This window comes from Aspergillus glaucus (genome assembly GCF_001890805.1).
Source record: "Aspergillus glaucus CBS 516.65 unplaced genomic scaffold ASPGLscaffold_26, whole genome shotgun sequence".
Lineage (NCBI taxonomy): Eukaryota > Fungi > Ascomycota > Eurotiomycetes > Eurotiales > Aspergillaceae > Aspergillus > Aspergillus glaucus.
This window is the reverse complement of record NW_019170478.1, coordinates 274,199-287,082: the sequence shown is the minus strand read 5'-3', so window position 1 is coordinate 287,082 and position 12,884 is coordinate 274,199. Positions and strand designations below refer to the sequence as shown.

Genomic DNA, 12,884 nt, shown 5'->3' with positions numbered 1-12,884 from the left:
CCAACTACCTCCTCTCATTCGCCTAAGAAGTCTCGCCTTTGATGATCTAACCCTACGCTCCCGACTTGACGTCTGTTGCGCCCTTTACACTCTTTTAATCCACGCTACTATCCACTGTTTACATTCGTTACGCCGTTGACCGGCCGCCGCTCGCTACTGTTACGACTTTTCTTCCATCGTTTACTTTTCTGTTATCATGTCTTTCGATACCTCTCCTAACGGTATGCTATACTTTACCAAATAGTAAGAATTAATCTAACAGAATAGTCTTTTCTGCACGAGATGTCTTCAAGCGCTGCGTTAAATGTGAAAGCGCAGCCCCGTCATGTCCCGCCTGCGATGAAGGGTACACATGTACCATGATCAGTCAGTCCTGCGACCAATGCGCTACCACCAAATGTATCCAAACCTCCTCCGGCAGCTCGTCCTCATCCGGCAACAGTGGCTCGTCAGGCGGTAGCAATGCCGGCGCTATCGCTGGTGGTGTTATCGGTGGTCTTGCTTTCGTTACAATCGTCGTCGGTTTGATCTGGTGGTTCTACATGCGCAAGAAGAAGAACAGCAACGAGTACAGCTTGGGTGGATCCAGCGTACAGGAGAAACGCGGCGCCAACGCCCAAGGATCCAGAAAATCCACCAACTCCATCGCTTCCACCGTCCTGACCCGCGCCTCGAATGTTATTCAGATCGCCTACATCCCTGGTGTGACCAACCGGTCCCCACCTGACACCCCCTCGCTCGTGCCACCCGTTCCTCCGCTCCCCGGTGCGGCCCCCGATCAACACTTCTTCATGCCAGGCGATTTGCGTGACTCGTCGTTCACTGAAATGTCCAACGATCGCCGTAGTGGCGCCCCGAGTGTCTCCCCTAGCTTGCGCAGCAGTGTGGCTACCACCATCTACCGTAACAACGCCATCGTCAGCCCGATGCCCGCCCAACAAGTCATGCGCACCCGTGCCGCCGTCGTCAGCATCCACGGAAACCAACCTACGGAGACGGCTACCATTACCCCTCCTGATGCGCCAGCTGTGCCTGCCATTACGCCGGCACAGCTTGCCAAGGCAGGTGTCACGAATGCAAACAACAGCGGCGACAACAACAGTTCCATCGTGGCACGGCCAATGATGGCTAAACCTGTCATGGTGAAGACCGTGGGCGGAAAGAAGAACAACGATGCTACTCCAGCGGTCCAGGCCATCGAGGAGCAATCTGAACCCAGCTCGAGTGCGCCAGTTTCCCGCTCCGCCAGCACCAAGCAACAAGCCGACCCTGCCGCTTCTGGCTTTGACGACAGCTCCGATGAGGAAGACGAACCTTCTGGCAAGGGTGTCAAGGCCAAAGCCTCTGAACAACCACCAACAGTGGCTGAAGCTTCAGAAGAGCACGGTCCGTTTACTGACCGTGCGTCGACTCTCCTAGAGACCCACCACGGGCCTGGGTCAAATCGGAGCAGCAGAACACCACCTGCACGAGTTGAGAGTCCATTTTCCGACGCGAATGAAGTGCGATAAGTCGGACTGTATCGTTGATTTTCGTTTTCTTTTCATATCTTCTCTCCTTTTCTTCCTGCATATACCCTGATTTTGATTTTCGTACACGTGTTTGTCTCTACTGGACCGATGAATGGCGCAAAAAAGAAATCCTTGAAGTTTCTCTTCTTACCTGATTTATATTGATCTCTTTCTGATTTACGACCCCTTTTTTTCTCCCTTTTTATTCCCCGACTTTACTTCTGATGCCGCATCACCTTTTGAGGATTAAAAATCGTTCCGTTCCAGTATAGCGTTGTCCATGTGATCGTGATCATGTTGAATTGAACATATAGTGAATGGAGGTTCTGTCTTTCCTTACTGCAATCGAGTCGCAACGTATACATTCGGGTATCTATATACTCTGTACTAGACAACTGCATATATATAAGAGAAAAGCAAGCTGGTTAAACCCCCTCACACCCCAACCCAACCGCAACCTTCCTTCCCAACGCCCTCTTCAGAAACGCCTCCCTCGCCAACCCCCTCGTATGCCTCGACCACGTCTCAACTCCAATAACACCCTTAACGAGCGCAACCTGCAGCGCGTAGATAGCCTGCTGGATCCCCGCTTCCTCGGCGACGAGATCGTAGAGTTGTTTTCCGACGACGGTGGGGGCGACGAGGATTTCGTCGATGGGGGGGAGGCCTTGGACTTGTACTGCGGTTGATGTTGATGGTTGGGTTATGTCGGTGGTGGAGGGGAGTGGAGATGCAGAGGTTGATGTTGGGGAAAAGGATTTGGTGGAGAGACGGGTTTGAGCGTCTGCGATGACGGTGTCTGCGCGTTGGAGGGAGTGTTGGAGGATAGACGTGTTTGATTGGAGGGTTCCGTTGAGGGAGTTTAACGAGGAGATCTCGGCTTGGAGGGTTGCGATGGCGTTATGTAGAGAGTGTGATTGGGAGGTAAGTGAGTGGGCGGCTGATTCGGATTGCGAGATGTTGGATTGGACCGTTTCCGCGAGTGTTTTGGAGACTGCTTTTACGAGGGCGTCTTTCTCGGGGTTTGGGGGGATTGGAGGGGCTGGTCCTGTTGGTGCGAAGGAGGGGAGTTCCAGCTCAAAAGGTGAGGTGAGGAGATCTGGGGCCGATGCTGGCTGTTTCGGTGCGGTTTGCACTGGTGCTGGTGTTGGTGTTGGCATCGGTTGCGTGGTTGGTGTTGCTTGTGAAAGCTGTCGCTGGTGAGGCATGGGAGAGTGTGGATATGGAGCAACGGGTTGTTGCTGGTAGGCAGGATGACGGGGTATCTGCTGCGGTGGGTATTGTCGTGGCGGTTGCTGCCAGCCAGGATTCTGGGCAGGACTGACTGGAGTGCCGCTGTATGCTGGTCCAGCCATGTGCGGTTGTTGCGGTACTCGATACGGACTCGCCATTCCGCCAGGGCTCATACCTGTCTGAGGCGAAAATGATCGCCGTCGCGCTTGTTCCTCTGGCGGTAATGGGGGGAGAGGCGGGGGAGAATTGTATCGTCCTGCTGGAGGTGTCTGCTGCTGCTGCTCAGCAGCTACCATTTGACCCGGCTTTGGAGGTGGCGGAGGTGGTACCTGGGCCTCCGGTCTGGGCGAGGGCACGCTCTGCATCGTCGACGGACCGAATCCAGGTGGTAACGGAGGCACGGGGGGTGGTGTAGGCATCGATTGCGGTTGTGGCTGCTGTATCGGGTGTTTATATTTGACGGGCGGTTCGGTTGCGAAGACGTCTCGTAGGATGGCTAGGAGGTCGGCGATCGTAGATCTCTATAATATATTGTAAGCCTAAGAGCTTTGACTTCTGAAAACCGTCACTCACATCCCATGCCTCCAGCCAGTGCGCCAAGTAGTGATGGTATACCCTCCCCTCCAACGTCACATGCTGTCCAACCCGGACCACCATATCGTTCGTCGGAGTCACGTAAACCATCGGCGGTTCGTGAGGATACGTCGTGGGGATCCATAGTACGACTGGGAATTTGTATAGCGTTCCACGAAAGGGGACAGGTATTGTCCCCGCGATGAGGAGAAGCAGCGTGGAGAAGCCGGTTTCGTAGGCTGCACACGATCCAGTTAGTGGTTCCTTCATTGACTCCCAGGTACAATATAGAGACTCACTGAAGACATCGGTTCGTGGAGAGAGGGAGGGATATTGGGCTAGCGCATTAGCGACATCGTAGTAGGTCCGGTTGGGATCTTGATATGTCTGCTTGGGGTCATAGTGGTCCTGCGGGGTTAGCGGTGTCGCTACAGGAACTGGGTAGGGAGAAATACCCTGATCAGAATACTGTAAAGCCAGTTAAGCGTCCTCTGAGGCACTGCCGCCATGTCGAGGGTGAGAGTGTGGGAGAGGGAGAAAGCAGTGGTGATGTCGAGTCCGATGGTTGTTGGTAGTCACGGTGTGGCTCCGCACCGCCTGTGGCTGGAGATATACGATCCAGTATTGGAATATTGATATATACAAGAAGTCTATTGAAATACTTTCAAATGGAGAGTAATTAGCCATACTTGAATTAGAAATTGAATAACTTCCTGTATATCCTGCGAAAGTATTCTGTAGGATATGATGACAAAGACTTTACAAAAGCACGATAAAAAAGAACTCTGCATCCCCTCATCCTCACTGACCCGTATTCAACATGCTGGTAGTCGCAGTTGCTGGAGGTGCCGGCAACGTTGGGCAGACGATTGTAGACGAGCTGCTCAGGGTCGCCAAGTTCAAGATTGTCGTGTTGACCAGGGAGAATCCTGAGGTAAATACTGTCCAGTAACTATGGTTGATTTATTCTCACTACCATAGTCACAGAAAAGGCAAGCTCGGGATGGCACTGTGCCAGTCGCAGTAGATTACAACGATGTGAGCTCTATTGCTCGTCGCCTCGAGGAGAATGCCGTTCATACCATCATCTCTACCCTCCCCATGACCTCGGAAGAGTGCAGTCAATCGCAGGTCAATCTCATTCGCGCAGCAGACAAGTCAACTTGCACTAAGCGATTTATTCCCAGCGAATACGCTCACATTAATACACCGGGGTGGGTTGTCAAAGGGACCAGAGATATACAGACATCATGCATTAACTGTCTGCGCAGACTCCTGGAGCTAGATCCCACAACCCAATGGTGGCTTGACGCCGTCGACTGTCTAAAGAAATCCAACTTGCAGTATACTCGCTTCGCAACTGGCTTTTTCATGGACTACTGGGGCATGCCGCATGTCGAAACCTATCTGGCGCCATTTACATTTGGCATCGACATGCGAAACTGCCAAGCTGCAATCCCCGGAGAGGGGAATGACCACCTGAGTCTGACCTACTCAAAAGATCTGGCAAAGTTTATCGTCCGGACGCTGGACTTGGATGAGTGGCCGGAGTTCAGCATTGGCGTCGGGGACGATATCAAGTTCAATGAGATGCTGCGGTTAGCAGAAGAGGCTCGAGGTGAGTAGCTATACGATAGACATGCGAATTATTGGCTAAACCTTGCGCAGGTAAAAAGTTCCAGGTCACCTACGACAGTGTCGACAGCCTCAACAGGGGCAAGGCCACCATGCTTCCTATTCCCAAAGGCGCTCCGTTTTCAGCGGACGAGATGACAGAGTACAACGCGTTATTCGGACAATTTACTGTTCGAGGAATTTTCCATGTGCCAACGGAGAATCGGTTGAAGTTCCCAGGCTTGAAGCCGTTGACATTCAAGGAATTTCTGAGTAGAACCTGGGGGGGGCGTTGATGTGCTTTATGTATTGTGTCAGATTGAAAAGTGTACATATCAAACTACCATAGAACGAGTGATTGGCAACGGCAGCCAATCGATCGAAGGTGCCGATCTGGTACTAATTGAACACAATATGCATGTCAACAGACTTGACCACATGAGAAGACGAAGCCGCTATACTCCAAGCGGACACACCAATCCACGCATATCCCATCGTAACGAACAATCTAACCATCATCTCGACCTTCACTAGGCATGCAGCGTTGACAACCGGGGATGCGAGGTCAGGTCCATGCTTCTGTTTGAAACCATCATACTGCATGGCATGGTTGTCATTCCCAACACCTTACTTTTTAACTTGGACCCCCGAGTAGCCCTAGGATTCCTTCTCGAGTGCGGAGCAGATTCAGGTTTCTGGCAAGTCCTGATGGTGATCCATCCGGGATTACCTCCAAACCGTCTGCCTCAAGTAATGCGTCGTACTCGCGCACCATCACACGTTGTGGTTCATATGCAGCACCGATTTTCGGAGCAAGTCGATCTTCAACAGATGACTGGGTACGAATTGTATAAGTGTCAGCTTGGAAATCACCGGTGTGTATATCAGTCACTGATAATTTGGAGTGGCCCAAAGCCTGTCTCGCCGCGTATCGGCCTCTGCGATCTACCTTGGTTCTCCAATAATGCATCACAGAATACGACCGCCTGAAAACGTCAGCTTTAAAACTAGTATAGCTAGAATGAAACCCTCCTCACATTATGAAAATCTTGCTGCCAAGGCCATGTAGGCAAGCCATGGTGGCATCTTTTTTGTAGTTGCTAGTGTCAGTAGGCTCATTGAATGGTTTGGACGAATTGCTCGAACTTTGTCGATGAACAATCTGGTTGACATTGATCTTCCTCCCTCTCACCGCAGAGAACGATAATAGCCTTCCTCTGAGTGTTAGTACAATTGATCAGGAATTGCTTGATAGCTGAGAATGTCTCTGAACGAAACAGGATGCGCCGTAAGGCCGCGCAGGACGCGCCTGATGGTGGCCATTACTTCACCACCAGGCCACAATGGTTTGTTGAATTGGTGTATGGACATGAGGAATTGGTCACTATTCTCAATGGTTCCGTACAAGCCCCCAATGCAATGATTCGTGAAAGCCATGCAAGGCCCCTGTCATGTATAGCCTGATCTGGTGCATTGAATGCACCAGGTGTGGATGCTTTGGTAGTTTTCCTGTTATCCTTGCTATAATGGATGCGGAGATGGGATGTAGTGAGGAATCTTTTCTATATACTACATCAATGTCACTGGTCCCTCATAATACTTTAGTGTGCATACTTACGTTGATACGGCATTGGGGGTATCTGCAGAAAATTTCCCCCCGGTAGATAGCGGGGGTTACCTACGAAGCACCGGATGGTGATTTTGATCTGGATAGTATGTCAGCATTGAAACAATACAACTGCAACGGAGAGAGTTTCTAGTCACGTTGGAAAAGTCTTGAAACATCTCCACAACGACAGATCCCAGCCGTTGATGACCAGGATGGCCGCCATTCCCTCTTGTCGGCACCTCAGGAGCATGCCTTTGACTTTCTTCTTCATTTCCCCGCCAGGATGAAGTGCCGTGTTGGATTGGCGGGTAAAAGACGAGAAACTCTTTCACATTTCAGTATTGCGGACATCGTAAGCGTCGGTGCCGAAAGTATGCATCCGCGACATGTCTACTTCTGTGCACATTCGCCCCAGATTTGAAGGCCATTGTGACCTTGAACCCATCCTTGTCATACACCCAAGCATGCTCTCCCATCTTTTTATCATCCGGTAGGGAGCTTTACGGTGTTAATATGATGCGGTAATGGGGCCGGCCATGCCGAATCCAGCCGGAAGTGGGTTTTCGTCCCATTTTGATAAATGAAAGGATATTAGAGAGCTCGGGGAAGGAGCAAAAATAGGAGAAGAAGAAAAGAAGAAAGAGACCGAGACCGAGAAAGCACTTCATATGTAGGTGAATTGAGACCCGGGCCCGACCCCGAGTGAATGACGGGCTAAAAATCCCCCCAAAAAAAATCCAAAAAATTTCGGAGTTTCTTAGCATGTCTCGGTTTCGATCCGAGGACCTCCGGGTTATGAGCCCGGCGCTCTTCCCCTGAGCTAACATGCTTGCTTGTTGAAACGTAGATCTCAGAAGAACATAATACGTAAAATATGTGCATTCCGAAGTTCTCCGGGTTTTCCGGCGCTACAATTGGGTCAGACGGGAGGTCTTGGGTTGTTTAGCTAGCCCTGATGCTCTTTTCCAGTTTCCGAATCATTATGTCCACGAAAATAGCCATTTTATGTAGGGTAATGCGGTTATATATACCGGTGTTAACATGCCGAGTTTTTTGATAGACAAGTGCGGCTACCTCACAAAGGAACATTGGCCTGTGCATGGTTTTCTTTGACCATATAAAAGCTTGTTTCAACGTGCTGTCTATAATTAAGTGTCTTAAAAAATCATAGCACTTCTACTCGTCTTAAAATTGTACGTAGCAGCATTGTCCTGATTGGGTAATATACTTGTAGAGGGACCGGAGAGCTCTCGCCGCCGCCGAAAAAAAGTTCGTCGCCGACCCCGCCGCGATAGTTCTTCTGCAAATAATTCCGTTGCTTCATTTTCTTCATTTTCTCTACCAGCTCCTGCATTGGCGACATCGCTTACGCGCGGTTATTTCAAGATATCCTCAGTTACGGCAAGCTTGATCTCTCACTCAAGCTCCTGTGACTCAGCGGCGTGTCTTGCCGCCGTCGCGAACTGCCATCCATCTTTAACCCTGCCATGATCGACTATTCTTGACGACGGCGATGCAGCCCTCGGAAGGTGCGCAAGTAGACCTGGGCAAGGCCCAGGTCATTGACCGGGTCCCCAAGGTCATCAAGGAACTCAAGTTTGGTGTGATGTATGCTACTGGTGCTCCCTCTGCTTGAATTTTCTTAGTCCCCGTCAGTTCGCTAATGTTTGCTCGCCTCATCCAGGTCCAATGATGATATCGTTAGTCAAGGCGTCGTCGAAGTCTCGGACCGGAAATTTTTCGACCTCGAACATGATAGAGCGGTGGTACCCCATGGTCCTCTCGATGGGCGCATGGGTATCTCGAACAAGAGCGGAACCTGTCAGACGTGTGGTTTGTCTCTCCAGGCATGCAACGGTCATTTCGGACATGTGAGACTCGTCTTACCGGCTTTTCACGTTGGTTATTTTAAGCGTGTTATCGGTATTCTACAAGAAATTTGCAAAGAATGCTCGCGCATTCTGCTCCCCGAAGCTGAGCGCCGTTCTTACTTGCGGGAGATGCGCCGTCCCGGATTGGACAATTTGCGACGACTACAAATTGCAAAACGTATCAACGAGCGCTGTCGGAAGACCAGAACCTGCGAATCATGCGGTACGGTCAACGGTGTCGTCAAAAAGGCCGGGACCAGCGCGCTCAAAATCACCCACGACAAATTCCGTGCCTTCAACGCTTCGGCATCCGCGAAGAAGGTCCCGCCCCCGAGCAAAATCGTGTTCGATCGGTCCTTCGACGTAGCCTGCTCGTCCAATACCGATGTCGAAAAGCATTTCAAGAAAGCGCAGGATGATATGAATGCTCTACGGGTCTTGAACCTATTCAAGAAAATCTCAGATACCGACTGTGAATTGCTGGGACTCAACCCGAGCGAAGCGCGTCCCGAGATGTTCCTCTGGCAGTTCATCCCCGCCCCTCCCGTTTGTATTCGTCCATCAGTCGGTCAAGACGCTGCTTCCACTGAAGACGATTTGACCGCCAAGCTGGGAGATATCGTGCAGAGTAATATCAACCTTAAGAATGCCCTCCTCAAGGGCGCACCGGTACAAACCATTATGGAGTGCTGGGACTACATGCAGCTCCAGATCGCGGTCTACATCAACAGCGACGTTCCAGGACTGAACAAGGCAGATCTAGGAAAACCCATTCGCGGTTTTGTGCAACGACTCAAGGGTAAGCAGGGACGATTCCGTGGTAATCTGTCTGGAAAGCGTGTGGATTTTTCGGGCAGAACTGTCATTTCCCCGGATCCAAACTTGCGAGTCGACGAAGTCGCTGTGCCGGAGCTCGTGGCTAAAAACATGACATATCCTGAGCTCGTCACCAGGTACAACAGAGAGAAGCTACAGCAGCGGGTTAGGAATGGGACGAAGAAGTGGCCAGGTGCCAACTACCTGGTGAAGAAGGGCCAGACTTTCAAGGTCTTCCTCAAGTACGGTAATCTTAACATGATTGCCGAGCAGCTGCAGGAAGGTGATCTCGTCGAGCGCCACATCGAAGACGGTGATATTGTGCTCTTCAACCGTCAGCCTTCTCTTCACAAACTGAGTATCCTGTCGCATTTTGCCAAGGTCCGTCCGCACAGGACCTTCCGGTTGAACGAATGTGTTTGCAATCCGTATAACGCAGACTTTGACGGTGACGAAATGAACTTGCACGTGCCTCAAACGGAAGAAGCGAGAGCAGAGGCTATGGAATTGATGGGTGTCAAGAATAACCTGGCCACACCGAAGAACGGAGAGCCGATTATTGCGGCCATCCAAGATTTCATCAGTGCTGCGTATTTGATCACTGTCAAGGACAATTTCTTCGACCGACGCACCTTCACGCAGATCTGTCTCTACATGCTTGGCCCCGAAACCCCCTTTGACTTGCCCCCACCGTCAATGCTTAAGCCGCAGATGTTGTGGACCGGAAAGCAGGTCTTCAACGTTCTGATGCACCCGAACAAGAAGGACCCAGTGATGGTAAACTTGGATGCGGCCTGTCGACAGTTCAAGGCGCCCAAGGATGGTTCACCTCGAGACCTCGATCCAAAGGATTCTTGGCTTGTCGTCCGGAATTCGGAGGTCATGTGTGGTGTCATGGATAAGGCGACGATTGGTGATGGTAAAAAGGACAACGTCTTCTATATTATGCTGAGAGATTTCGGGCCTGCAGCGGCTGCTGAAGGTATGAATCGTTTGGCGAAACTGTCGTCACGGTGGTTTACGAACATGGGTTTCTCCATTGGTATTACGGATGTCTACCCGAGCGAAAAGCTTCTCAAGTCCAAACACGACTTGGTCGAGACGGCATACGCACAGTGTGACGAAGTCATTGGCCAGTACAAGGCAGGCACCCTGGAGAAGTACCCTGGTTGTGACGAACTTCAGACTATGGAGAACCAATTGTCTGGAATTCTGAGTAAGGTCCGTCAGCAAGCTGGTGACGAGTGTATTGCTCAGCTTAGCAAGTACAACTCGCCCCTTATCATGGCTACGTCCGGTTCCAAGGGTTCGAGTATCAACGTGTCGCAAATGGTTGCCCTCGTCGGTCAACAGATTATTGGTGGTCAGCGTGTGCAGGACGGTTTCCAGGACAGAACACTGCCCCATTTCCCGAAGAATGCTCGTCAGCCGCCATCCAAGGGTTTCGTCCGCAACAGTTTCTTCTCCGGTCTTGAGCCCACAGAGTTCATTTTCCACGCCATGTCTGGTCGTGAAGGTTTGGTCGATACGGCCGTCAAGACCGCTGAAACCGGTTACATGTCTCGTCGGTTGATGAAGTCTTTGGAAGATCTTTCGACCATGTATGACGACACTGTACGAAACTCGTCCGCAGCTATTGTCCAGTTCCAATACGGTGACGACAAACTCGATCCCGTGGATATGGAGGGTAAAGCCAAACCTGTCCACTTCGACCGGACTTTCATCCACTCCGAATCGACTACATACTCTAACGAGGAGCGGAGTTTGCTCCCTGCTGAGATTATGGATGTCTGTGAAGAGATGCTCTCCAAGGAGCGTGCGAAGTTGGACCGGAAAGACCTGATGGGAAAATCGCTGGCCTACATGGAGCGTACTGACCACGGAATCGACCAATACGAAAGTGCGCGTGATTTCCTGGAGTCGATTCGGGACTACGTGTCTACCAAGGCCGACAAACTACTTTCCCGCGGCGGTGACAACGATTCCACCGACGTGAGGAGGCAGAAGAGTCTGAGCCATACCGGAAAGTTGACCGAGAGGACACTTCGGGCGTTTATTTTGGCCTGCTTGAGTAAGTACAAGAGAGCTCAGGTCGAGCCGGGTCATGCCGTTGGTGCGGTCGGTGCACAGTCCATTGGTGAACCCGGAACGCAGATGACCCTGAAGACCTTCCATTTTGCTGGTGTCGCTGGTATGAGTATTACTCAGGGTGTTCCCCGTATTAAGGAAATCATCAACGCCTCCAAGGAGATCAGTACTCCCGTTGTTGCTTGTGAACTGGTTACGAAGGACAACATCATCGCTGCTCGAATTGTCAAGGGTCGTATTGAGAAGACGTACTTGCGGGATATCATTCACTACATTCGTGAAGCATGGACCGGCAAGGAGGCGTACCTCACTGTCAAGATCAACTGGAAGACCATCCAGGATCTAGCGTTGGAGCTGAACGTTCGGGATATTCTCTCTGCGATCAAGACTCACCGTCGCTTCAAGGCGGGCGACTTGAAGTTCCGGCACTCGCGATCGCACATCCACATCTACATGGACTTGGACCCAGCCACCAAAACGAACCTCTCCAAGACTGAAATTGCTGCCACCAGCACAGACCCGTTCCTCCGCCTGAAGCACCTGAAGCGCATGCTCCCCGATATTCAGGTCCTTGGCCACCCGCTAGCCAACCGAGCCATCATCCGGACAGACGAGACCTCGACAACCAACACCCTCCTCGTCGAAGGATACGGTCTCCGAGAATGCATGACAACCATGGGTGTCGACGGTCTCAAGACAACAACCAACAACGTCATGGAAGCGCGCGACGTACTGGGTATCGAAGCCGCACGAACCACCATCGTCAGAGAAATCAGCGAAGTCATGAAGGACATGGACATTGACCCGCGTCACATGCAGCTCCTGGCCGATGTCATGACCTACAAGGGCGAAGTCCTGGGTATCACGCGATTCGGTCTGGCCAAGATGCGAGACTCTGTTCTGCAGCTGGCGTCGTTCGAAAAGACGGCTGATCATCTCTTCGATGCGGGTGGTGCCGGTCGTACGGATCTTATCGAGGGTGTGTCAGAGTGTATTATCATGGGTAAGACTGTCGGTCTCGGTACGGGTGCGATGGAAGTCGTCCGCAGGATGAACTTCTACGAGGGCCAGATCGGACCGAAGAAGACGGTCTTCGAAGATACCTGGTCGGAGGTCTGCGAAACGCCATTGGAGGCAAAGACCAAGACGAAGAGGAGAGTCCGCGCTTGATCCACTGTATTGGATTGCCATTCCTGCCCCTTAAATGCAGAGAGGAAAGAAAAGAAAAGTTGCATACTCTGGCGTTGGATCTTGTTTTACAACACTACTACTGTTGATTACTGTACATGTACTCCTACTGCTTGCCTTTTGCGCATTAGCGATATTGATTGATTGATTGATGATAGGATGGATGTCTGTTCGTCTGTTTATATATTGAAAATGGTCATAATAGTTAGACAGCATTTCTAGCAGCCCATTTTTTTTATATACCTCATCAACAACCCGAAGATATATCCGCCGTGCATTAAATATATACAAAGACCCGACAAAGCAAAGGAGGTATAACCTTATTTAATTATGCCATACTGATTCACCCTTGAACTCAGTCTACTACGTATTGTTTACAAT

The 12,884-nt window shown here is 51.0% G+C and overlaps 4 protein-coding genes and 1 non-coding gene across 5 annotated transcripts; 3 read left to right on the top strand and 2 right to left on the bottom strand.

The window, feature by feature from the left end:
- Positions 1 to 90: 90 nt before the first annotated feature.
- ASPGLDRAFT_901895 (uncharacterized protein) lies at positions 91 to 1,724 on the top strand. The gene is made up of 2 exons (XM_022550484.1): positions 91 to 221; positions 283 to 1,724. The coding sequence occupies exons 1-2, from the start codon at positions 197 to 199 to the stop codon at positions 1,509 to 1,511; spliced, it is 1,254 nt and encodes a 417-aa protein (XP_022396784.1). The 5' UTR covers positions 91 to 196; the 3' UTR covers positions 1,512 to 1,724.
- Positions 1,549 to 3,826, bottom strand: ASPGLDRAFT_61346 (putative endosomal sorting complex protein TSG101; the record flags this gene model as incomplete). The annotated part of the gene is made up of 4 exons (XM_022548468.1): positions 1,549 to 3,265; positions 3,318 to 3,556; positions 3,617 to 3,725; positions 3,773 to 3,826. The coding sequence occupies 4 exons, from the start codon at positions 3,824 to 3,826 to the stop codon at positions 1,937 to 1,939; spliced, it is 1,731 nt and encodes a 576-aa protein (XP_022396783.1). The 3' UTR covers positions 1,549 to 1,936.
- A 311-nt stretch (positions 3,827 to 4,137) lies between these two features.
- Positions 4,138 to 5,227, top strand: ASPGLDRAFT_39373 (uncharacterized protein; the record flags this gene model as incomplete). Its single annotated transcript, XM_022545070.1, has 4 exons — positions 4,138 to 4,251; positions 4,299 to 4,531; positions 4,589 to 4,935; positions 4,986 to 5,227. The coding sequence occupies 4 exons, from the start codon at positions 4,138 to 4,140 to the stop codon at positions 5,225 to 5,227; spliced, it is 936 nt and encodes a 311-aa protein (XP_022396782.1).
- A 2,071-nt stretch (positions 5,228 to 7,298) lies between these two features.
- Positions 7,299 to 7,370, bottom strand: ASPGLDRAFT_t160. The gene has a single exon. It is a non-coding gene; the product is annotated as a tRNA-Met (tRNA).
- A 683-nt stretch (positions 7,371 to 8,053) lies between these two features.
- Positions 8,054 to 12,485, top strand: ASPGLDRAFT_39371 (DNA-directed RNA polymerase III core subunit RPO31; the record flags this gene model as incomplete). The annotated part of the gene is made up of 2 exons (XM_022545069.1): positions 8,054 to 8,148; positions 8,225 to 12,485. 2 exons carry the CDS (start codon positions 8,054 to 8,056, stop codon positions 12,483 to 12,485), a joined length of 4,356 nt encoding a protein of 1,451 aa, XP_022396781.1.
- Between the last annotated feature and the right edge of the window lie 399 nt (positions 12,486 to 12,884).

Bases quoted from the DNA above. Each gene is read 5' to 3' on its own strand.
- ASPGLDRAFT_901895 (XM_022550484.1), top strand. From the start codon at position 197: ATGTCTTTCGATACCTCTCCTAACG. The intron at 222-282 runs GTATGCTATACT...TTTCTGCACGAG, and splicing joins TTTCGATACCTCTCCTAACG to ATGTCTTCAAGCGCTGCGTT.